Below are 26987 nucleotides of genomic sequence, written 5' to 3' on the forward strand. Positions count from 1 at the left end.
GGTTAGCGCTGTCGCCTCACAGCAAGAAGGTCCTGGGTTCGAGCCCCGGGGCCGGCGAGGGCCTTTCTGCGCGGAGTTTGCATGTTCTCCCCGTGTCCGCGTGGGTTTCCTCCGGGTGCTCCGGTTTCCCCCACAGTCCAAAGACATGCAGGTTAGGTTAACTGGTGACTCTAAATTGACCGTAGGTGTGAATGTGAGTGTGAATGGTTGTCTGTGTCTATGTGTCAGCCCTGTGATGACCTGGCGACTTGTCCAGGGTGTACCCCGCCTTTCGCCCGTAGTCAGCTGGGATAGGCTCCAGCTTGCCTGCGACCCTGTAGAAGGATAAAGCGGCTAGAGATAATGTGATGTGATGGTAGTGAGGTGGATGTAAGTGCTGGAAGAGTTCATTGTGAAAACAACAATATCCAGGCATATAATTCAAATCATAATCCAAAATCAAAACACAGGACAGGTAAGGGTTGAATGAGGCGCAAACAGTCAATCAAAGGCAAAGACGAAGGCAGAATAAAAAAAAATCCCCACAAAACTAGTCGGGAACCAGAATAACAGTGTTTAACAAAAGGCTTAGTAAGGATCACTGGGAATGCAATACTTCACAGTGTTGCTGAGTGTGGCAGCGGGGGTGTGGTCAAGTGTCGGTTTGCAAATGGAGGGCAGGGCCAGGGAAGGTGAGTGGCAAAGTCAGTACACCTGTTGTCAATTAATGTTGTGTGTGTGTGTGTTTTGCAGTGACGACAGAGAATAGAAAAAGAGGGAGAGAGCGAAGAAAGGGTATCTCTCCCAACCAGAGTGTGTGTGTGTGAGCAAGGAAACGAACAAAAGTAGTAAAGCTGAAAAGTGAGCATAATCGTCAGAAATAAAATCAGTGTTAACACCAGTCCCCACCTACTGCACTTCAGTATTCCACCCACATCAGGAACATGAGTTAGCATCCTTTTATGCACGTGCTGATTGCACTGTAATCCGGGACAGGTGCATGTAATTAGTCTTTGAGGTGTGCATTGCTCAGAGCGCAAATATGCGTGAGTGGAAGGTTGATGCGCACCAGGTGCGAACACGCAGAGAAGTGGGCAGATGTGACAGAACCCCCCCCCCCCAAAGAGCTCGCTCTGGGAGCTAAAACCCCTCTTGGATAGCCCCGAGGATGAGGACCTGGCGTTGGACACAGTGCCATCGGCACTTCTCTCTGGCTTGGGAGGGACATGGCACCAGAACATGGGCTTTTATGGAGGTTTGGGTTCTGGTTGGGCCTTAAATGGGGGTAAAGACACTAGTGGAGTTTTAGGCATGGGTTGAGGTGTAGACATGCATCTAGACCTGGCCCTGGGTTCGGGCATGGGTATGGATTCAGGTCTGGGCACCACAGCAGGTCTGGACTTAGCTTCCATGACGGTTTGTCCTTGGTGAAGCCCGGTGGCAGAGTGACAATGTCCTCAAAGCCCGGCAGCCGAGTGACAGCTTCCTCAAAGCCTTGCGGCAATGTGAAGCGCTCATTCATACTGAAGTCAGGGGGCACAGTGACGACGTCTTTGAAGTCAGGTGGTGGAGCAACAACCTCTTCGAAACCAGGGGGTGCAGTGACGATGTCTTTGAAGCCGGGCAGTGCAGCAAAGAGTTTGTTCCCGCTGAAATCTGGAGCTGAGGCCACCTTGTTGGCCCCTGGCTCTGACCTGTCAGCACTTGGCTCTGGCTCTGGTGCTGGTGCGGAGACTGCCCTGTCAATCTCTGGTGCAGGCTCCCAAAGGCCTCCTTCTCCTCCTCTGCCATTGTGTTGGCCTCTGGAGGGAGCTCTGGAGTGAAGGCCTCCGCCTCTGCTGTTGCATTGGCCTCTGGAGGGAGCTCTGATGCAAAGGGCTCTTCCTCTGCCATTGCCTCAGCCACTGGAGGGAGCGCTGATGCAAAGGCCTCCTCCTCTGTCACTGCGTCAGCTTCTGGAGGGAGCTCTGGAGCAAAGGGCTCCTCCTCCTCTGCTGCTGCTGTGTCAACCTCTGAAGGGAGCTCTGGAGTGAGGGCCTCCTCCTCTGTTGTTACATTGGCCTCTGGAGGGAGCTCTAGAGCAAAGGCTTCCTCCTCTGCTATTGCGTCGGCCTCTGGAGGGAGCTCTGGAGCAAAGGCCGCCTCCTCTGCTGTTGTGTTGGCCTCTGAAGGGAGCTCTGGAGTGAAGGCCTCCTCGTCTGCCGCTGCATCGGCCTCTGGAAGGAGCTCTAGAGCGAAGGCTTCCTCCTCTGCTGTTCCATTGGCCTCTGGAGGGAACTCTGGAGTGAAGGTCTCCTCCTCTGCCATTGCGTCGGCCTCTGGAGCAAAGGCCTTGTCCTCCTCCTCTACCGTTGCGTTGTTGCTGTTGCCGTTGTGACAGTCTCCTCGTCTGCCACTGCGTCAGCCTCTAGAGGGAGCTCTGGAGCAACCCCCTCCTCGTCTACCATTGCGTCAGCCTCTGGAGGGAGCTCTGGAACAATGGCCTCCTCTTCTGCCCCTGCATTGGTCTTTGGAGGGAGCTCTGGAGTGATGGCCTCCTTCTACTCAGAGCATGAATATGCACAAGTGGAAGTTTGACGCGTGCAGAAGAGCGTGGCTGTGACGATATTATGATTATACAAGGATGCCAGTACAATACATAAAATACATACATTCTAATATGCACAAGCTTGCAGGAAAAAATATTTTTTTTTGCTGTTGAGAATTCCCTTTTCACACTTTTAGCATCAAACTTTAAAAGAAAGCTTAATGAGTAGAAAAGAGAAGTGTGAGCCTGAGAGAAAGAAATGTAATGCACAGCTAACTACTTAGCACAGCTTTATTTCTAAATTAAGAAATGTATAATCTGGTCTTTGGTTCAAATCTGTATTAGTTGTTTGAATTTCACAATAATATTGACACAATATGCATCAGGTGGTAGATACAGATGCAGGTACAGGTCCAATGAGCTTTACTCAATGTTGCAAACAAAACCAATATGTATCAAAATGGGATCAAAACCAGAGAGGCAGTCAATGAACAAAAGGCTTAGTATAGACTTGTATAAGAACACAGATCATTTACTCCATGATGTGGGTGTGGTTTGAAAGTCCTTATTAACAGTAAGTGAATGTGTCTGGGATTGGAACCAAGTGTACGTGATCAGTAATCAGGTGATTGTGAATGTAAGAGAGTCTGTAATGGCTGCATATTTAAGATCTCTCTTGCAGGCCACATTGTGTTCTGGGAGTTGTAGTTTGATACCCATTCCATCATTGACATGACACTCTGAAAACTTCTTATTTGAACAAACCTGGAAACATAAAACATCATCTCATTAAAAAAAATAAAATAAAATTTGCCTTCTGCAAAAATAGGCCATTGTAACTACTGAATGAAACGACATTTTCTATTTGTGTATTGACCAGTTGTCATATATCATGAATGACTTAACAGTAGGTGATTTAACACATTTCAATAATGTCCATCAATAAAACATGTTAGTCTTTGCATATCTCACTTAAGCCAGGGGTTAAAGGATGTACATACAGTTACTTACAAGTATTTAAACAATGACCATGATTGGGAGCACTGGGAAACATATATTTCAAGAAATGTCTGAATAGGTTGGTAACAGGTAAACCAACTAGACACAGGTTGAAATACATATTATGCTAGGACATATGCAGGAAGTTTCTGTGATGCTCTCCTATTGCGTGTTTTATCTTGGATTTCTCAGTAACTTGAACAAACACCCTTCTCAGTGATGCTTTGACAACCTTGGGGCTGGTTGTCTTTTGTACATATTTCTAATGTTCATCTAATTTATAGGTCTGTTGCAGTAAAGCTGTTGCATTAAAGACTTTTCTGCATAAAAACCTCAATACTTACCCTGCAATCAGTATCATGTTTATCTTAAGGATTTTTCCCCCCTTCAAAGAATTTACATTTAGCATTACCACCAGTCATCACTTTACTTTTTGCTGATGTATGTAACCTTCAGTAGTAGTAAAAAACAATGCAGAACTGCTGACCTGGCATGTTGCTGACATTAATCATGCTGACCCCCATTGTGCACACATACACACATTGGCTCTTTGTCTAGCCAGGTGTCTCAGACTTGAGTTATCCACTATCCTCATTTCTTTTCCGTTTTTTCCTTTTATAAAACACAGTCAGCATGAGCTGGCATAGCATTGCACTGTAAGTCATCAGATGTGTCAGTGTGTTCAGTGCTCTTTACTTCATGCAATCTTTGCACTTCAGCATTTTGTTATATTGCCAGGAGAAGTGATTAAAAATGAGCACTACTTTTTCCTCTGTCAGATGTTTTGCAGTCTGTCTAGCCAAGTGAGAATGTGAAATGTGATATCTTTCCTTTAGGGATTATTAAATGTCATGTGAGAGTGGAAACTGATGATTCAACCATGAATAATATCAATAATCCTGAAATAGGCCCTGTGATGACCTGGCGACTTGTCCAGGGTGTACCCCACCTTTCGCCCGTAGTCAGCTGGGATAGGCTCCAGCTTGCCTGCGACCCTGTAGAACAGGATAAAGCGGCTAGAGATAATATGAGATGAGATCCTGAAATAGTAGCCTTATGGTGTTTATTTTTATGGACATTGGACAGACTCTTATGCATAATTTCATGGGTGAGGAAAATTATTATTTGTGTAATAAATGTGTGTTCTTTGTGAAGTTAAAATACCTATAAAGACTGTCTTCTGTTTTCACCATTTTATGGCATTGCACTGTGTTCACAAATGGAGTAATGAAAAACAGTTTTACTCGAATGCTGTGTGACTGTCCGGTGTCAGAAAGCTTGTAAATATTATTACTGTTTTTGATTACATTGTACTGTTTTTGAGGTAGTATCGATCTCGTCATCTGAACTTTCAGTTCTGCAGCAAGAAATTGACGAGATCAGTGAGTGGACAACGAATAACAACATGAAGCTCAATGTTTCAAAAACTAAAGAGTAAACCATCTCTTTTTATAAAGAACCAATCTCGAGCCTTTGTCAGTCAATAACCAACCTCTTGAAGCGGTCCAAACCATCAAGCTCCTTGGAGTCCAGTTATCATCTGATCTCAAGTGGTCTAGTCATATCGACTACGTATGTGCTAAGGCTAACAAACGTCTGTATGCCCTACGAATTTTGAGACGTAGTGAAGTACCACCGTGTGATCTTTGAACAGTATGTTGCTATTTCATTCATCCAGTCCTGGAGTATGCCTGCCCTGTATGGCATTCATCGTTGACCTGTAAGCTGAGGGATCATGTGGAAGATATCCAACGTCTTGCTGTTCGTGTCATACATCCACACCTGTCGTATGATATGGGTCTTTCTGCACTAAATCTGCCAAGCTTATTTGATCGTAGAGAATCTCTGTGTAAATCCTTTTATAAAGCTAATTTTGGTACTGATAGTAAACTGTATGATTTGCTACCTGAACGTAAAAATCATAGGTATGAACTCAGAGATCCAAGAAAGCTACCTTTGTTCAAGTGCAGAACCAAACGTTTTAAGAACAGCTACTTGGCTTCTTGCATTAGAAAATGGGACTGTTTCATAAATTTACTTATATTTTGCTAAAGACTATATATATATATATATATATATATATATATATATATATATATATATAAATCTCATTATCTCTAGCCGCTTTATCCTGTTCTACAGGGTCGCAGGCAAGCTGGAGCCCATCCCAGCTGACTACGGGCAAAAGGCGGGGTACACCCTGGACAAGTCGCCAGGTCATCACAGGGCTGACACATAGACACAGACAACCATTCACACCTACGGTCAATTTAGAGTCACCAGTTAACCCAACCTGTATGTCTTTGGGGGAAACCGGAGCACCCGGAGGAAACCCACGCGGACACGGGGAGAACATGCAAACTCCGCACAGAAAGGCCCTCGTCAGCCACAGGACTCGAACCCAGACCTTCTTGCTGTGAGGCAACAGTGCTAACCACTACACCACCATGCCATATATATATATATATAACTATTTATGTACTAGATTTTGTAAATTATATTCTTGAGTTTTTTCAATTTCAATCATCTCTGATTGTTAATTGCAAGTCAAGTTTAATAAAGTTATTATTATTACTCAGTCGTTCTACATCACTGTAATAGATATGTAATCGCAAGTAGCAAATCAAGAAATAGTTCAATTAACATAACACACAATGTTTGTATGACTAAGAAAGTTCAATATCTTATTTGTGAAGCATTCAAAACTAAGAGACCTTTTAGAATTTGCTCCTTTTGTGGCATCATAGCAATTGCATTCTCGAACATGGCACATAATTTTCCAGTTTCTCATATCTCATTTTTATTTCTTACTATTATCATACTCTGTTGACTTTATTGTATTTTCCCATCCATATTTCAGAAAGATTTAAGTTATTTCACCATCTGCTGTACTCAACATTTACAAAGTCTGCATTCAGTTATATGGTATTACAACCCCGATTCCAAAAAAGTTCCATCAATGATGACAAGCCGTCCTGGCCCAGATGCAGCAAAACGGGCCCAAACCATGATATTACCACCACCATGTTTCACAGATGGGCTAAGGTTCTTATGCTGGAATGCAGTGTTTTCCTTTCTCCAAACATGGTGCTTTCTATTTTGGTCTCATCCGTCCACAAAACATTTTTCCAATAGCCTTCTGGCTTGCCCATGTGATCTTTAGCAAACTGCAGACAAGCAGCAATGTTCTTTTTGGAGAGCAGTGGCTTTCTCCTTGCAACCCTGCCATGCACACCATTGTTGTTCAGTGTTCTTCTGATGGTGGACTCATGAGCATTAACATTAGCCAATGTGAGAGAGGCCTCCAGTTGCTTAGAAGTTACCCTGGGGTCCTTTGTGACCTTGACAACTACAACCCCGATTCCAAAAAAGTTGGGACAAAGTACAAATTGTAAATAAAAACGGAATGCAATGATGTGGAAGTTTCAAAATTCCATATTTTATTCAGAATAGAACATAGATGACATATCAAATGTTTAAACTGAGAAAATGTATCATTTAAAGAGAAAAATTAGGTGATTTTAAATTTCATGACAATAGTACATCTCAAAAAAGTTAGGACAAGGCCATGTTTACCACTGTGAGACATCCCCTTTTCTCTTTACAACAGTCTGTAAACGTCTGGCGACTGAGGAGACAAGTTGCTCAAGTTTAGGGATAGGAATGTTAACCCATTCTTGTCTAATGTAGGATTCTAGTTGCTCAACTGTCTTAGGTCTTCTTTGTCGTATCTTCCGTTTTATGATGCGCCAAATGTTTTCTATGTATGAAAAATCTGGACTGCAGGCTGGCCAGTTCAGTACCTGGACCCTTCTTCTACACAGCCATGATGCTGTAATTGATGCAGTATGTGGTTTGGCATTGTCATGTTGGAAAATGCAAAGCCTTCCCTGAAAGAGACATTGTCTGGATGGGAGCATATGTTGCTCTAGAACCTGGATACACCTTTCAGCATTGATTGTGTCTTTCCAGATGTGTAAGCTGCCCATGCCACATGCACTAATGCAAGCCCACACCATCAGAGATGCAGGCTTCCGAACTGAGCGCTGATAACAATTTGGGTCGTCCTTCTCCTCTTTAGTCCGAATGACATGGCGTCCCTGATTTCCATAAAGAACTTCAAATTTTGATTCGTCTGACCACAGAACAGTTTTCCACTTTGCCACAGTCCATTTTAAATGAGCCTTGGCCCAGAGAAGACGTCTGCGCTTCTGGATCATGTTTAGATACTGCTTCTTCTTTGAACTATAGAGTTTTAGCTGGCAATGGCGGATGGCACGGTGAATTGTGTTCACAGATAATGTTCTCTGGAAATATTCCTGAGCCCATTTTGTGATTTCCAATACAGAAGCATGCCTGTATGTGATGCAGTGCCGTCTAAGGGCCCGAAGATCATGGGCACCCAGTATGGTTTTCCGGCCTTGACCCTTACGCACAGAGATTCTTCCAGATTCTCTGAATCTTTTGATATTATGCACTGTAGGTGATATGTTCAAACTCTTTGCAATTTTACACTGTCAAACTCCTTTCTGATATTGGTCCACTATTTGTCGGCGCAGAATTAGGGGGATTGGTGATCCTCTTCCCATCTTTACTTCTGAGAGCCGCTGCCACTCCAGGATGCTCTTTTTATACCCAGTCATGTTAATGACCTATTGCCAATTGACCTAATGAGTTGCAATTTGGTCCTCCAGCTGTTCCTTTTTTGTACCTTTAACTTTTCCAGCCTCTTATTGCCCCTGTCCCAACTTTTTTGAGATGTGTTGCTGTCATGAAATTTCAAATGAGCCAATATTTGGCATGAAATTTCAAAATGTCTCACTTTCGACATTTGATATGCTGTCTGTTTTATTGTGAATACAATATCAGTTTTTGAGATTTGTAATTTATTGCATTCCGTTTTTATTTACAATTTGTACTTTGTCCCAAGTTTTTTGGAATTGGGGTTGTATGTTAAAAGCATTCTGCTGGAAAGCAACTTGCTTATGAGCTTGCTGGGACTCAGGAAAGCTCTCATTAGATATACATGCACTCGTGACACCCTGCAAAGTACTACTGTTTGCTTTTCCCACTCATTCTGTCTAATTTATACCTTCTCTATTTTTTAACAGGTTTATGAAAGAGGAACCAATATCGAGCAGTTTGTGACTCGTTTCCTGTTGAAGGAATCAGCCAATCAAATCCAGTCCTTGCTCAACTCTGTGGAGAGCGCAGTGGATGCTATTGATGAACAACACTGCCCTCCAGGGTGAGTTATTATACTCTGGCATATGGTAGGTTCAGGGAAAAATATAAGTTCACACAATTTTTTATCCAAAGTAACAGCTGAGGTAAAATGTAATTCAGGCATTAAAGTAGTAGAAAGATATGGAGCCCCTAAAGGGCCATGGGTACACTTTTTTTTTAAATGTTTCTCTTGCACATAAGAAACTACCTGAGAGAAGCATGAACTCCATAAATATGATGAAGCATTTCTGAGAGGAGAATGGCTGAAATATGGCAGCGTGCACAGACGCTGCGGTTTCGTGCTCCCCAAATGGGTGCTCTTTTATGTTAATAACATTCTTAATATTGACTGTCATCGTCTTACAGATGAGTGTGAACATTTGTTACAGTCATTGCAAACTTCTACAGATCGGTTCGAACTGTATAGATTATTATCATAACTTGGAAGCAATACCGCTGGAGAGTCTCAGATCACCAGAACTAATGTTGTCTCCTATTCTCAGAGGGAGACAACGCAGATGGCACAAGGAGAGGAAGCAGAAAAGGGGTATTACTGAGTTTCACGTGATGTCACATCCATCTTATTAGTTATTCAAAACTTTAGCTGGTGGTCTACCAAAGCTCAGTTGACAAAGCGTTTGTATGGAGAAGGTGCATTGCTCGTATGGAAAATGCCTTACGCTTGCATTGTTTTTGGTTGTTCGAATCGATCCAACTGTGAAACTGATAAGTTTCTTCAGGGTTCCCCATGAACTAATAAAAAAGGGTGAACAAACACAGGATTTCACAAAAAGGCGTTGAGAAAGGTGGCTTTTGAACCTCTCACTGAAATCGAAGGGAGCCGAGTCGAAGCATGCTCGAGTTTGCAGTGATCACTTCGTGAAAGGTATCCCTCTCAGCTATGTTGTTAGTGTTTTCCAAGTACTTTTCTTGCTATCTGTCGTTATTTACAGTACTCTTTTTAGCACTAAAGTCCCCAGCTGTTTCTTTGTTTACTCCTCACGCCTCACAAAGTCCATATGCATGAAGGTCGCGACAAAATTCTTACCCAGCCATACAGTTACAATGCGCCATGATCACTTCTCCATCTTGTTTAACTAAGATCCAGGTCTTTAAATGAGTTTCTGATGAGCTTTGTGAATGATTTATCTGAGAGATAAGAGCAAACACAAGTGAGAATCAAGTGAACTGTTGTTTGTTTACACTTCAACTTGCAGCGCTTCGTTGTAAAGACGCAAACGAAAAGCTTAAAAAAAAACATACTCACGAGCAAAAACAATACAGGATTCATTTGGCAGTGACTTGATACCAAGGTCCTTTACCCAGCCACATACCACAAAGTTGCAAGCCTCCATACTCTTCCATGCTTTCATCTGTTTTTGGTGTAGAAAGATGTCTGCAACACCAGATAGTTTGAAATGTTGGGGAACTCGACTGAAGGGTAGTTTTCGAGATCATATGACAAATCCTTCTTTCCCAGACTGCAGGGGTCTATTCCATTGCACATAGCAATCTTCTGAATATATCTAAAGTGAGCAGTGGCTTCTAGATTACAAGCATAATCTGATAAGTTATTGCTAGTTGTTTGCACTATGGCAGCCGTTTAAGTTTGCTTGACCACCAGCTATTTCACTTCCTCTAAAACCGCAAAGAAAAGTCACGTGACTCCTACTCCTTAGTGGTGTTCTTGCAAAGACCAAATCACTCACCAACAAAATGGACGAGCTCCGACTGAGTATTGCCACACATACTGTACAATTACGAAAACCTGCTGCCTTCTGATATTTTCGGAAACGTGGCTGAATTCCAGTATACCGGACACCACAGGTGAGCTAGCAGGCCACATACTCCACCGTTGCCGACAGAACGCCCAACCCCACTAAGAAAACAGGAGGAGGACTCTGTATTTCTGTTAATAATGCTTGGTGCACTAACACAATCACAATCAACAGGTTATGCTCTCCGGACTTGTTATATCTAATGCTAAGATGCCAGCCATTTTATTTGCCCAGGGACCATACAGTTGTTATTGTTATGGTAGTATACCTCCCACCACAGGCTAGTGTTAAGTTAGTGCTCGAGCAACTATATGATGTCATTAGTACACAACAAAACACACCCTGATGGGTTTTTTACAAGCGGCAACTTCCAGTCTTGAAAAGTGAAGCCAATGTGGAAGTGCTAAACTCTGCGGTTCCTTGAATGGTCGCTTGAAACTGGCTCCAAAAGTGAGTCAATTCCCATAGACCCCCATATTAAAATGTCCAAATTTATAGTGAAAACAAACATGTTTACAGACTACTATAAAAAATGGTTTTGGTCTCTGTAGCTAGTTTCCCCCTTCATGACAACTGTACTGGGGTGAATTTTTATATAATTCAATGGTTTAAATTATATTGAGCCATACATTTATGCATAATTAGGGGTGGGGCCGATTTGAGTAGCAGAAGGGTTTGTGTCATATTGTTAGCTGCTAGCTGGCATTACCTCAGAACTTACCTCAGAAAATAAATAAATTTATGGAGCCTTGCCTATTTTCGTCTAAGAGCTTTTCCATGCAAACAACTTTTACACACTACTACACTTGTAAGTTACTTTAATTTACTTTATTAGATTGTACATACCTTTCAATATTTTTAGCAAGCTAGCTATTACCCAACCTAACATTAGTTATCCAAGTTATCAGGGAAAAAGTCATCAGGGAGAAATCGCAAATGTTGTTTTTATTAACAATTATGGTTACACACCTGGTGATTTTTTTTTTTTTTTTTTTGTAAACCAGCCATTGAGGTTGTGGTTTGTATCTTGTGGAGTGGCTTCTTTTACTTTAGCCAGTAGCTCGTTGGCTAGCTTGCATAGCAAGCTTGTTAACTTTAAGCATAGTTAATAGAGGGGACTGGTTAGGAAACCCGGCAAACTTCAAAGGGATAACTCTTTGTTATGGTTTAGGCTTGATCACGTGACCCTGAGAGTGCACACTAGTTTATAGACCGATAGAACTGAGCGAGTAGTATTTCACGCAAGCGATATTTTCCTAGATTTCTTTACTTTAGCAATACTTTATTCTAGTTTCCAGAAATGCCAGGCCGAAATTGTGCAGTTTTTGGCTGTGGTTCTTGCAGAAGAACCAAAGGAATCTGCATTTTTAAGCTGCCGTTGGCGAGCGATGAAGCTCATAAGAAATGGCGAGAGGAATGGCTTGGTGAGCTAAAGAAGACAAGAGAAGTAGACTAAGGTTTTAGAGAACAGATCAAACGGGATACAGTCTACACCTTTGAGAAGCATTTTGCGCCTGAAGATGTCGAAATATGTAAGTATTCAGTTATTGTTTGTTATTGATCAGTGAGTCTCCGCGCACTGGTTTGAGACCATACAATGCTAAGCTTTAGTTGAGCTTCCCTTTACTTTAATTTTTTCTTTCTTTTGAACTATGTTTTCTCAAAATATTCCTTTCTCTTAATTGTTTTTCTTTTGCTTTTTTGTAGTTCACTCCAAAAAACTAACAAAAAAGAAACCCATATTTGGCACTGTGCCTAAGCTGAAAATGCCGAAGAGAAGCCATGAAACCTCTAACAAGCCAGAACGTGCACCAAGACCAGAACGTCCTGTTGTTCAAGAGGTTGTTAAATCATCAAACACTGGCTACTACAAAACATTGCCTGAACTCTGTCAACGAGTCATGAGTTTGAAATTCCTTGAAGAGAGACCAATGCATTAAAGAATGGCCATAACAAAACAACGAAAGATGTTCAAACAAAGCTTCTGATCTAAAACTACATGAAAACGAGAGTTCGGGTGCAAATGTTTAAAAAAAACAACTTGATCTTAGGCATGAACTTGTATTTTTGGTTGATATCTAGACCACAAGAGATCAAGTTCAAGTTTAGTCGAGTTTAGTCTGGGCAGTCGCGCGGCTCAACTTTTGCACAAATTCACAAATTTCATACTCACATCATCAACTGAGGTCGTAAAGTGCTCCTCTATTTCTTCATTTTCCAGTAAAATATCTAAGATAGCATCCAAATCATCCCCAAACAAGAAGTCATCGTCAGATCCGTCCGCCATGTTTGTTGTTGCCGGGTTAAAGTGTGCACTCTCATGATGACGTCACGGCACAGTTCAACCTCAAATACGAAACAATAGGATGGTCCTTTGAAGTTTGCCGGGTTTCCTAATCAGTCCCCTCTATTAACTATGCTTTAAGGTTAGTAGGCGTGTTCCAGCCATACTAGTCCAGCGGCCAGCTTAACTATCCCCGCCCCTTCTCCATTGACGGACTAGCCGGGAGTTAGGCAGAGTCAGGTGCTGCTAAGATGGTGATGCCCATAGCCTCCTTATTTGAGCTTCAGACCCACTCTTCGGAAATCCTATGCGTGATGTCACAGATGTTCTGTCCATTATTTTTACAGTCTATGGGTTTTTGTCATCGCCAGGCTTTCAACCAAGCAAATCTCAAGAATATACTTCCCAGATTTTACCATCATTTAAATTGCAAAACCAGAGGGGAAAACACCTTAGGTCATGTCTATGCAAACATAAAATATGCCTCTAAAGTCATACCACACCCCCCACCTTGGACAGTCTGATCATCTTTTTGTTTCTTGTCCCTGTGCACAAAGCCCTTGTTAACAGCGCTAAACCAGCCAGCATGACTGTTAAAGTCTGGCGTGAGGTTGCCATCTCCCAGCTTCAGGACTGCTTCAGTCACACAGCCTGGAGTATATTTTCCCATCAGACAGACTTGGATACATACACCTCATCTGTGCTGTCATATATTAATTACTGTGTGGACAATGTCACTGTCAAAAAACGGATTAGAGTGTACACAAATGAGAAACTGTGGATGAATAATCAAGTCAAAAAGCTGCTCAGGGCAAGGGACACAGCCTTTAAATCAGAAGACACCTCAGCCTATAAAGCCACCAGAGCTAATCTCAAGAGAGGCATCAGGTTTGCAAAACTTATGTACAAATAATGGATTGAGGAAGACTTCGACAATAACTCCAATCCGCAGTGGATGTGTCAAGGTATCCAATCAGTCATGGATTACAAAAAGAAGAATGACTTACAATACATTCTGGCCAACAATAATGCCAACCTAGCAGAGGAACTTAATGATTTGCTCGGTTTTACAAGGACAACAACCAGTCTCCAGTCAGCTTCAAACTGACAAGAGACCCACAACCTCTTGTCTTATACATACACAAGGTATGGCAGGCACTCAAGAGCATCAACATGAGGAAAGCAGCAGGTCCTAATGATGTGCAAGGACATGTACTCCAGGCCTGCACTGACCAACTAGCGGAGGTACTGTATTTACACACATATTTAACCTTTCTCTCTCCTTATGCACAGTCCCAGTGTGCCTAAAATCTACGACCATCGTGTCTGTTCAAAAAAAATCTATGATGACCTGTCTTAATGACTACCAACCAGTCACTTTTACCCCTGTCATCACAAAGTGCTTTGAACAACTGGTAATCACCCACATTAAAGCCTCCATCCCAGCCTATTGGGCAAACAGATCAACTAAGAATGCCTTTGTGTGGCTTTGCATGCTGCCCTCTCGCACATGGAAAAGCCCAACACCTACATCAGGATGCTCTTTATTTACTACAGCTCGGCATTTAACACCATTGTACCAAACCTGCTGATCAACAAACTCTATGCACTTGGACTAACTTCCTCCCTATGCAATTGGTTACTGGACTTTCTCACCAACCGTCCCCAGTCTGTCAGGTTGGACGAGCACACATCCTCCACCCTTACCCTGAGCACAGGTGTGCCACAGAGCTGTATGCTAAGCTCCCTCCTCTACACACTTTTCACCCATGACCTGGTTACGTGAACACTTAACACTGTATATAGCATCTTTGCTAATATTTCAAACATATTTTGAATGATTATTCTATTTTTAGCTCTTATTTGTATTATTTATTGTATTGAGTGTTATACAATAACAAAGTGCTTGAACTTGAACACAAAATGTACTAGAATATATCATAAATCAACTAACAGACAATGCAGGCACCAGATACTTGTGCACATCAAATACTTTCCCATGTGCACCAGAACCTTTCTCATGTGCACAAGCAACTTTTTCATGTGTACTAGATACTTTCTTGTGTGCATGAGAGACTTTCAAAAAAAATTTAACAAGTCCTTGTAAGGGTTCTGTAGAAAGCAGTAGAATGGGCTGCAAAACTACATTTTTTTTTTACTAATTTACCAGAAACAGCATAAAATAATTGCAGGAAGAACAGACAGAGCTACAAGTATGCTAATCAGAAACACTGAAACTAAGCTTCTGAGTGGTGTAAAAGAAAATCATTCACCCCATTATCAGGAGATTGTGAGTTCAATGGATGGCATACTCTGTTGTTAACACTTTCTTCTGAGTGTGTTGCACAATTTGAAAAGATGCCATTGGCTGGCTTCACGTTTCTTGAAGGAATAATCTGTTCGCCTTCACTCTCTCCAGTTAGTAGCCATCATATCATTGGAGAGCCGGCAGGTGGGTGGGAGTTGGCAGGTGACCAGATTGGGAGGGACCATTTAAAAGTAATGATACAACTTTAATATGTAATAATAGTAAATGCACCGTAATAACAGTGATAGAGTAACAATGAAGAATTCAGTAAGTGCATGACAAAAAGCTGTATAAATAAAGCCATTCTCACTAATGTGAAGAGAGCATGAGGGTGTTTCTCCATTACTGATCTTGGAAGAGCTAAATCCTTGATATTTGTGTGGCAATATGCAGGGTATTCAAAGTGGCCAATTAATTTCACCATTACAAAACATAGTTTAAGAATTTGTACCAGGTGCTAGTGGTATTACACTGCATCATTCACTTACAAATCATAGTGATCATAATGGAATGTAGGCACTGATGAGTAACTCCCATATGAACAGCAATACAGCCACTGAAGTGAGATGAAGTAGGGAGTAAAGGGCACACTAGCTGCTTTAGATTATCTGAGGTTACCAGTGGACACTGATGTGTTGAACAGCAGAAAGTTGCAGTGGGAGTTGCCAAGATATAGTGAATGCTTATTATATGCATATCATACCATATCAATGCTGCTTCTGACATGTATTGTCTGATTTTCCTGAGGATGTCCAGAGTAAAGCCACAAGATTTAAAGATCAGTGCAATGGGGGTATGGCATCTAAATGGTTATTGATTCTTATCTCAACAATCCTGGCACTTCCTGATGGTAGTAATGATTATAGACTCAGCTTGATAGTGATGCTTTGTTGAATCACAGAATATGCTGGGATGAGAAGTTCTATCTTCAATGTTTTATAGCTGGCGATTTTTCATCCAGACTGAGATGTCTTATGATGCATGCTGAAATGCATCCTGACTCCAAGATGTTCTCTGAAGGGAAGGACATATATGTAATTTGCTTCCATTAACTTAGCAATTGTATGAGAAGCTTTGATAAGAGATGATTGTTCCCAATGAGGTGTGTATAATGAGAAGAGGTGAAGGAAAGTTGCAAATCCTATAGGTACACCAATCATTACCTGATGAGACATGGACTTTGGTGTATCACTGTATCAAAAGATGCAGATAGATCTAACAGGATAAGAATTGCAAACTTGACAGCAGCTCTCGGAGAGTTCAGTTCTCCCATTTCGAAAAATATTTCAGTGTGCTGGGGTTTTTTTAAACTATTTTTAAACCGGATTACCTGCTGGACCAATCTCAGATAATCTGGTTTGACAATAGACCAGTTTGGGTGGAATACGCTAGGTAATCCTATGTGAGTAAAAGAGGAAATCTGATAGAAATTATATACAGCTATAAAATAATATATTTTTATATTTTTTATACAGATATAAAACTATACCTCTATCTCAAGACAAGGCAGGGGTAGCTCTCCTATGTGTGAGAGATTATTACAGGGCTGCTTAAATTAGGACTGCTAGGATGGTGCACACCTAGCTAGAGATTGAGGTGGAAAGAGATTGAATGTTCAATGGGGAGACGACGTCCAGTCAATATGTTGGCTGAAGACCCTTCATTAATTAGTCATCTTTCTGATTCCAACAACCCCTGGATAACTAGCTCCCTTAAGATATGGATTGATATAATTAAAAGACACCATCTGAAGGACAGGGTTAAAATCTTTAAATGGTTTGCATATGATCCAGATATCCATCCATTATCTGTAGCCGCTTATCCTGTTCTACAGGGTCGCAGGCAAGCTGGAGCCTATCCCAGCTGACTATGGGCAAGAGGCGGGGTACACCCTGGACAAGTCGCCAGGTTATTGTAGGGCTGACACAGAGACAAATAACCATTCATACCTGTGGTCAATTTAGAGCCACCAATTAACCTAAGCTGCATGTCTCTTGGACTGTGGGGGAAACTGGAGCACCCAGAGGAAACCCACGCAGGCACGGGGAGAACATGCAAACTCCACACAGAAAGGCCCTCTCCGGCTGCTGGGCTCGAACCCAGGACCTTCTTGCTGTGAGGTGACAGTGCTAGCCACTACACCACCATGCTGCCTGACCTAGGTTTCATGCCCAGTAAATATGAAAGGAGTTTTGTTGACGGGACTGGAAAAGGTCTTCCAGCATATCGCACGTTTTTGAATTGTGGTCTAGTTCTGAGCTCCCAGGAGCTGAAGAATAACATCCTTGATTTCCAGAATCAAGATCAGTTTAAATATTTACAAATTAGAGATTTTATCAGTAAGAAATTTCCAAAGATTGGCATCACGATGAGTCAAGAAATGTTTGATATTTTTCAAAAAGCTTATGAAGATGCTACGTATTGGAAGATTAATGCTAAATTGTACTTTGCTCTTCAAAATTTAAAAGGAGACCATACCTTGAAAATTAAAGTAAGATAGGAAGTAGAGGATCATTTCACAACACAAGAAGAATGGTGTAGAATCTGCAGACAGCAATTGCTGATAACAAGCTCTCCCTCCTAGAGAGTCTTTAGCTGGAAGAATGTGATTCATTTCTTCTATATTCCAGCTCAAATGTCTTAGTACTCTGACCAGGCTGACTGCTGGAGATCCTGTGGAGGAGCTGTGGCTAATCACCTCCTATTTATTTATTAATTAATTTATTTATTTATTTATTTGGAACTGTCCCTCAGTCACATCCTGGAGAAATATTCACAGCATCCTGGAGACAGTTTTTAGGATGAAAATTAATTTTGATTTTAAAATTATGTATCTGTGTGATCTGGAAGAGCTTCAAAGTGCAAAGTGAGATAAATGCTTGTTAAGATTATTATTAGTGGCATGTAAAAAAGGCTTTGACCAGAAAATGGCTTAAGAAGGATTGACTTTTGGTGAAGTAGCGTCATCTCACAGAAAAACATTAGAAAAAGCCAACCTTTTAATTGAAATAAATTTATTCAGAGAAAAATCCCTCATCAAGAAATAATTATTTTTCAACAAAAACACATGCACTATTATTGGCACCCATACATTTAATACTTTCTACAAGGGGTGCCAATAATTGTGGAGGGCACTGTATACACACTCTGAAAGTGTTGATGGGCTCTTTTTCCTTAAGCATCCTCACTTCAGTTCTCTTAAAAAAACAAACAAGCAACTACAGAGATATCATTAATGTTATTTCCATTGTTGTGAAGTGTCTCACCACTGAAAGAGAGATCCTTCATTCTGATAAAGTAATGAGCCAGTTTTCTCTTGCCTTCTCCAGTGTCCAGTTGATTTGCACCTCTTGCAGGAGAGACAATAAACTCCTGTGGTGAGCAATTCACTGGACATGTAGGTATGTTATTAGGTACACTGATGACATTTTTGGCAATTCTTTATTCTCACTTGTAGAGCTTAATTCATTACACACACACATAAACACATACATTCACTCACCAGTCAACTTATTAGGAGTACCTTCCCTTATACTGGGTAGGAACATAACAGCTTCAATTTGTTGTGGTATGGATTTCCAAGGTGTTGGAAATATTTTATTGAGATTCTGGTCCATGTTGACATGATTGCATCACATAATTGCTGCACATTTGTCAACCGCACATTCATGCTGCAAATCTCCCATTTTACTACATCCTGAAGGTGCTCTGTTAAATTCAGATCTGGTGACTGGGGAAGTACACTGATCTCATTGTCTTGTTCATGGAATCAATTTGAGATGACTTGTGCTTTGTGATACAGAACATCATCATATAAGACATAGCCATTATAAAATGTGATTCTTTGCTCAGAGTGGCCAAAAAGTGATGTACATGGTCTGCAACAGTTATCGCATAGTCTGTGGCATTCATACATTGCTCAATTGGTGGGGCTCAGTGCATGCCAAGAAAACATTTCTCACACCATTACATCACTACTGTTGAAACAAGACAGGTTTGGGTCCATGGATTCATGCTGTACTCCGAATTCTGACCCCACTACACTGATCTCCATGATGCAGTAGAAATCAAGATTCTTCAGACAAGCCAATGTGGGTTTTTTTTTCTTTTAATTTGTCATAGTGGGCGGCACTGTGGTGTAGTGGTTAGCGCTGTCGCCTCACAGTAAGAAAGTCTGGGTTTGAGCCCGTGGCCGGCAAGGGCCTTTCTGTGCGGAGTTTGCATGTTCTCCCCATGTCCACGTGGGTTTCCTCTGGGTGCTCCAGTTTCCCCCACAGTCCAAAGATATGTAGGTTAGGTTAACTGGTGACTCTAAATTGACCGTAGGTGTGAATGTGAGTGTGAATGGTTGTCTGTGTCTATGTGTGAGCCCTGTGATGACTTGGCGACTTGTCCAGGGTGTACCCCATTTTTTGCCCGTAGTCAGCTGGTATAGGCTCCAGCTTGCCTGCGACCCTGTAGAACAGGATAAAGAGGCTAGAGATAATGAGATGAGATGAGATTTGTCATAGTCTGTGCATTCACACCAGTGAATCATCTAGTCTTAGTAACAATATAATACCAGTGTAGTTCTTCACTTGCCAGGTACTCCCTGTGGGTTGAAACAGACAGCAGGTCTCACATATGGAGTGCTGGTGATTAATTTCTTTAATATTAAAGGTGCTGACTACAAATTTGAATTCTGGGCAAAATGTTCTACCGTATGTCTATAGTTGTTGGAGTTTCGAGATGTTGCAATGCTGCACACACCATGTACCCTATGTGTCACTGTTTTGCCAAGATAAAATGTGTCCCAAATTTTACGATTCTGAAAATTGCCAAAGGAAGTGAGCAGCAATACCATGTGACCACTGTGGGGCATGTTTGACCTACTTTTAACCAAAACAAGTCAGCATGGGCAAACATGGCAGACTCCGCTCTCCTGCCAGCTAAAAGCCAGAAGAAAAGGAAAGTCTGTCTAGTGAGTACAACTGCAAGATTGAGCAAGGTTAGATGACGTAATTTTTCTGGACAGAAAAATGCTAGCTAGCGCTTAGCTATCTTAGCCTTAGAATGCATGGGCTCAACTCCAGGGTAGCAAGTATGGAGTTATAGGGGCCTTTCATGTGACATCATCATAACTGTGGATTTGTTTATCCAGCCAAGCTTTGTGTTTGACAATGACTTGCACAAGTGTACGTGAGTGGTTAAGCCAAATTCAGTACATCTACAGCTAAACTTGTAGAAGTTGCATCTAAAAGAACAATGCCAGAAACCTGTAGTGCTTTTGGATGTAATAACAGATGTTGAGATAAGCCTGGTTTAACTTTTCACTACTTCCTGGCAAACGCAGAAATATGAGAAAAATGGTTAGCTGCAGTTAAACAAAAAGACTGGATGCCAACAAAACATTCCCGTGTGTATAGAGGACATTTTATATCTGGTTAGTGTGAAAGGTCTGTGCAATGTTAAAATGTATATCTGGATGTGGGCTTTGGGTGCAATATATTTTATTAGACTGAATGCTTGGCTAGACTAGCAGCATGTTTATGTAGTGATAATGTAGACTTGGCTAAACACCATCAAATATGATAGATCTAGGCCCTGACTTGTTTATTACTCTTAGAAATCCACGTTTGAGCTTACCTTTGCCATAATAAGGATTTTCTAATAATTATAATATTTTTTCTTTATTGGGAATTTCCCATAACATTCTGGCATGCATGAAACCTGCCTCGAAATATTGGTAGGCATCTGTACCTTTGTATGCCTTTAGCATCTCTCCCAGTGTATTTAGAAGTCCCAAATACTAAATAGTTCAGGATGTCATAGTATCCCAAATCCAGTAGCTGGTTTGCCGTACACTTTTTAAGTGGAATAAATACAGTTGTGGGTATATTAAGAAGAAAAAGCCTTTATTTTTGTCACATGTACACTCAAGCACAGCGAAATTCCTCCTCTGCATTTAAACCATCTGAAGCAGTGTGCATGCGCACACACAGAGTGCAGTGGGCATAATAAATAAATACATTTGTGGGTAAATTATATGGATCTGTGATGCCTGCATGTTTCAGCTTTTGGACGTAATGCGATCTGTTGGTATAATATAAATTTTTAATTAGCATGATATTTTCCACTTACCACCATCTTGGTGTGACTCAGTTCCATAATTATGTTAATTAGTTAAAGCTCCTCGCATTCAGCTATTTCCGTACAGCCATACTGTTTTCCTCAAGAGGTAGGAAAACAGTCCCAAAATGGAGAAAAGCAACCCTCAGCGCATCAAAATGATCACGTCTTGTCTGCATTACATTGTTCTTGCGAGACATACCAGTAGGAAAATGCCATGCACAATAAAAAAAATGTGAAAATTTCAGGTAAGTTTGCAGTCAGCACCTTTAAGATAAATCAGGGTAATCTGTACCTTTCTTGTTCTTGAATGATATGTTAGCAGTCATTTTTGATACCCAGTCTATTAATATGATTAATACACTTATGCATAGTCAAAGATTCCTGAAGTGGTATTGTAGTTAACTGTTGGTACAAGCACCTCTGTAGCCTGATTCTTTGCTCAGGCTAGTTTCTACAGTTGTCATGAATAATTCTTTTTCCCTCCTTTAACCTAGATCTTACCACAGTAAGACCAGTCCACGTGTTGCCAAGAAAAACTATGAAGCTCCAGTGCCAGACTACCCACCCAATAACAGAGTTAGTGCCAAGGACAGCATGAGGAATCTGAATGTGGGCTCAGGTAAGACAGTCATGTCTCGCAATGCACACACATGTGGACAGAATGAAGGCAAACTCTACTACATTGCAGAAAGGTGGCTTAGGGACTAAGGGACTGCCTCTCAAAACATATTACTGTATATGTACTTATCGTAATTGGGTCAAGCTAATATTTTTTTATCTAAATATTAATTACTAATTATGCCAGTGTATGTGTGTTTCACTTGAATATTTGAATGAAGGTCCAAGGCTGTAGCAGGAGGTTTAGAATACAATGAAAGTTTACTGAATATTTGAACTGATATCACTCTGTCAATTAAAATCTTTTGAGGCTGGAGCAGTTCAACCGTACAAATGTTTGTGTCAGCAGAAATGGCAGTAATGAGAAGAGATTTTCAAATGCATCATGGCACACATATATCACTGCAGTGTTTGGGATTAGCATTGAGATTAACATCTCACCCATGTATCAAACTGAGTGCAAATTAAAATGGAGTGCTTTCCCTGGCCACTTAATTTATTCTCCTTTAATGCAATTTCAATTAATTGATCACAGGCAGAGAGAAATTGATTTGGTGTCTGAGAAGCTTTATAGTTGGTGGGGGGTGGAAATGCAGAAAGAATTATTGAGTAACTTTTATGTAAGAATCATTTGAAATGTGAGATGGATTTGGTCTATACTGTATATAGTCTATAACTTCCTCACATAATCATTTTCTAGCGCTGTCTCAAGCAGTTAATTAAAGGTTAAGTAAATGAAAAAGGAGACATTGTATGTATCCAGCAGGCATTGACACCCCCTCCCAAAAGCCGCTCTTGCCACAGAGTGTAGAACACAGAGTGAACATCCACCCAATCTGAAATCTCTTAGAGACTGTAACAGGTTTTATCATAGGATTGCCTTGTATTTGGCGCCATCCATCTTGCCCTCAACCCTTACCAATTTCCCAGTCCACACTGATGAAAAGCACCCCAACATGCTGCCAGCAGCATGCTTCACTGTGGGGATGGTGTTCTCAGGGTGATGAGCAGTGTTGAGTTTCCACCAAATGTAGCATCTTATTGCCAGAAAGTTGCTGTCATCATACCAGAGAAACTTTTTTGGCTTGGCAGTCTCATATAGCTTTTCTTCTCTTCTCATTACTCCCATAAAGCCTAGGTTATTTTGTTTGTTTGTTTGTTTGTTTGTTTGTTGTTGGGTTTTTTTTTCGGAAGTATTATAGTATATAGGTTAAGGTTATCCTGTGAACAAGTCATCAACTCCCACAGAGTTGCCCTTGGCAGTTTGGTTGCTTGCTAATGTGCTTCATACCTGATCACTGACTTTTGGTGGACGGCCTCCTTGAGGCAGAGTTGCAGTTGTGCCGTATTCTTTCCTTTTTTAATAATTTGATAACCAGAGCTTGATGGATAGTTCTTCAGAATTTTATCCCAAACTTGTTTTGATAGCTCCTTGGTGTTTGTTTAAGTATGTTTTCTGACAAACTTGGAAGCCTTCCAGGAACAGGTGTATTTATACTGAGATCACATGATCTATCTGCCTGCCTGCCTGTCTTTTTGTCTGTCTGTCTGTCTACATTCTCAGTCTGTGCTGAAGTATCGTGTTGGGTTTTTTTAACAATCACATAAGCTCCGGATGTTGATATACTCTATCATCTGCACAGTTTCCCTTTCAATATCCACATTTGTCACACTTCTTGTTTTCGAGTAAGGCTGCAGTTTTAGTAATGTAACAATTCTTAGTAGTCCACAACAGCACAGAGTCACCTGTGTGTCAAGTCAGCACTTTCTGTAGGTTCAGCAGCCATCCAGTTGATCATTGTCTTTAAATGTCTTTTTGGAGATCTGCAATTTTTCTCAATCCTATCCTATCTGATCCATACACTACAATATTCACCCAGTAAGAAAAATTAGTATATATTTGAAATGTTCCATAGTGTTTTTGTCTGCTATTTTGTTAGTATAGCATAAGCAAATGTTTCTGCTCTAGTGCTAGAGACTCGCTGCACTGCTTCAAGTTTTGTATGCTGTCAGCTCATTGGGAACGAGAGAGTTAGAAGATTGCCTGATTAATCCAGATCATTCACTGCTTGTTCTGTTTACTGGACTGTGCTATTTAGTTGAACATTTTGTGCTCACTTTATCAACTGACACTAAATGTATCAGTCGTATTGCTGAGGAGGCACAGATTGAGGCAAACACTGATAGAAGTGTTATTCTTTAATGTGCTTTGGACTCTTTCTTGCTGATGATTTATTGTGATCTGGTTCAGTTACTTCCTTTTTTTTCCCAGAGTAAAGCTGTTATGCTCAATAAGCCAATATTCATGGAATGACATACTTTATTTAAATGGTCTCTTGTAAGATGAGTGTAGGATGGCTGTCAGTTTAAGGTGGTGTTTACATTAGACCGTATCTGTATCGTTTTCATCGCGGATGCACTGTCCGTGCACATTAAAACGCCAGGAAACGACTCCACAGGCGGAACAGTTTGAATCCGCCAGGGCCCACGTATTCAACCCAGTACGTATCTGATCCGGTGCTGTGTAAACATTGAGGAACGAGGATACGCAGTGCTGAGCTCTAGCTGACGTCGTCATTGGACAACGTCACTGTGACATCCACCTTCCTGATTCGCTGGCGTTGGTCATGCCATGTTGGTCATGTGACGGCTCAGTCCCGAATCACTGCTCGTGCGCTTCACTCGCGCGCTCTGTGAGCTGCGCAGGGCCGGAGTGCGCACCCTCCAGAGGGCACTCGCTGTTCAGGGCGGAGTGATTTGGACCGCAGGATGCCTGACTGCAGAGGAGGAAGCGCTGAGCCGCACTGAGGTTTATTTACACATTTCAACTTACGTGCCGTCTAATTAGTCATGTGATTAGCGTATCCGTGTATTGGCGTTGCTGTGTGCACGCGAATCGTGTATTGGCGTTGCTGTGTGCACGCGAATCGTTTTAAAAACATTAATCTGATGATCCGCTGATACGGTCTAATGTAAACACCACCTAAGTCTCCCCCCAGACACAAGTAAAGCTGTGCCTGTTCACTTTAATAGTTGCTCATGCAGCTGTCTGCTCCTCAGAGAAAGCTATGTCCAACCTGTTATTTTCAATCATTTTCATAGAAAATACTGACCAATTTCTACTTTTGTTCCATTCATGGCACATTCACCTTTCTCTTATCTCTTTGTCACTTTTTGCTTCTTACCTTAATTTGTCCATTTTATCCCTGTTTCTTTCTCGCTGCTCATCATCTCATTATGAAAGAATTCTCTCTCTCTCTCTCTCTCTCTCTCTCTCACCCACCCTCTTTCCACTGATCAGACAGCACTTTGCTAGGTGAGCACCTAAATTTAAATATGTGCTTTCCATTTCAGACATAAATCCTGTAACATTCATATGAAATCTTTGCTGAGCTGAACGTCTGAAATCCTCTGGTGTATTTGCTTGTATTGAAATGGTAGAACCCTTTTGCATCGCACTGTTTCCTCACTGTTTCCTTTCAAAGCATTCTGCCCAACAGTCATTCATTCAGGAGACAGATATTCTACTTCTCTGTAGTTAAGAGGGAAGCCATATCTTTAGACTGCTTCAGCATGGTGAGCTGAAAGGACAGTTTAGCTATTTTAGGGACAGTTTAGCCATTTTAGTGGATAGTGATTAGTGCATATCAGTGTTCTTCTGATAAATGTTGAAGCCTGGCAGAGCTGGTATTTTGCTCACATGTATCAGTTAATTACGATGATGCTTTCCCATGCACCAGTACTTAACAGGGCTCAGACAAGAAGCTCCAAATCTTAGATTTATTGATATTACAACCCTGATTCGAAAAAAGTTGGGACACTGTATGAAGTGTACAATAAAAACAAAATGAAATGCTTTGCAAATCTTTTTCAACCTTTATTCAGTTGAGTACAATAAAAAGACAAGATATTTAATGTTCAAACTGATAAGCTTAGGGTTTTTTTTGTTTGTTTTTGTAAATATGTGCTTATTCTGAGTTTGATACCTGCAATATGTTCCAAAAAAGTTAGGACAGGGGCATGCTTACCACTGTGTTACATCATCTTTTCTTTTAACAACACTCAGTAAGCATTTGGGAACTGAGGTTGGGCTGAAAGTGCCCTTGAGCAAGGCACCTAAGCCCCAACTGCTCCCCGGGCACTGTAGCATAGCTGCCCATTGCTCTGGGTATGTGTGTGTGCTCATTGCTCACTTGTGTGTGCATGTGCGTATTCACTGCTTCAGATGGATTAAATGCAGAGGAAACATTTCACTGTGCTTAAGTCTGTGCTTGAGTGTACATGTGATAAATAAAGGTTTCTTCTTGTTCTTCTTATAAGCTGCTACGGAGACTGTTACCTTGCCGTGGTGTAGCAGCTTGAGTGTCTCTATGACCCTAAGAGCGTATGCCGGTGGGGGCCTTCGGGTCCCGGTAGTTTTAACTTGCCGGACCCGGTCGAGGGCGAGAGACCAGACGAACAACAGTCTAGGGTCCATGCCCCTGTAAGAACTGAGCCTCGAGCGCAACAGCCTGTCTCTGACAAAGCATGGAGGTACCATAGCACCTGAGCAGATGAGATCCATCGGCGCGCAACAAGTAACATCATCAACAGGAACCAACGGTCAGCTATGGAGAGTGTGCTGAGCATACCACCTTTGAGGGTGCAACAGAGCTACATGCTAACTCTAGTCGGCCAGCATGCTTGGGTCAGTACCGCCAGGTGTCAGCCCGCTGACTCTTTCTTTGACCGCTTCACAAGTATATGTCACAGTGATATGCGGCTCTCGTAGTTCCACTCTGTGACAACGCTAGTGAAGGACGCAAGCACGGAAGTGGGCAGCCTGCTTGCTCGTGAGCAAAGGCCAGCAACCTCAGCTCATGAAACCTGAAATCCGCTACGAACTCTACACAAAGACAACAACAACAACCTCCACGTTGCACGCTTGGGCAGCCATCCGGCATTTATGACGAGCCTCGGGCAAATCCACCCGGAACCCCTGTCTCTGACACACCCAGATGTGCACGTAACATCATATCTCAGGTCAAACTTGCATCTTGGAATGTGCGCACACTATCAGACGCTTCTACGTCACGCCGTCAGGCCCCAGAGTGAAGATCAGCTCTTGTTGCAACTGCGCTAGAGTGACTAAACATCGACATTGTCTGCTTGAGCGAG

At 41.7% G+C, this 26987-nt stretch overlaps 1 protein-coding gene across 1 annotated transcript in view; it reads left to right on the top strand.

Annotated features, from left to right (window-relative positions):
• Positions 1–26987, top strand: part of necab2 (N-terminal EF-hand calcium binding protein 2) — a 329089-nt gene that overhangs the window by 239256 nt on the left and 62846 nt on the right. Inside the window, exons 6-7 of the mRNA XM_060923931.1 lie at positions 8617–8753; positions 21707–21831. Of these exons, the coding sequence (XP_060779914.1) occupies positions 8617–8753; positions 21707–21831 (262 nt within the window). The remainder of the gene's footprint in view (positions 1–8616; positions 8754–21706; positions 21832–26987) is intronic.

This window comes from Neoarius graeffei, chromosome 6 (genome assembly GCF_027579695.1).
Source record: "Neoarius graeffei isolate fNeoGra1 chromosome 6, fNeoGra1.pri, whole genome shotgun sequence".
Lineage (NCBI taxonomy): Eukaryota > Metazoa > Chordata > Actinopteri > Siluriformes > Ariidae > Neoarius > Neoarius graeffei.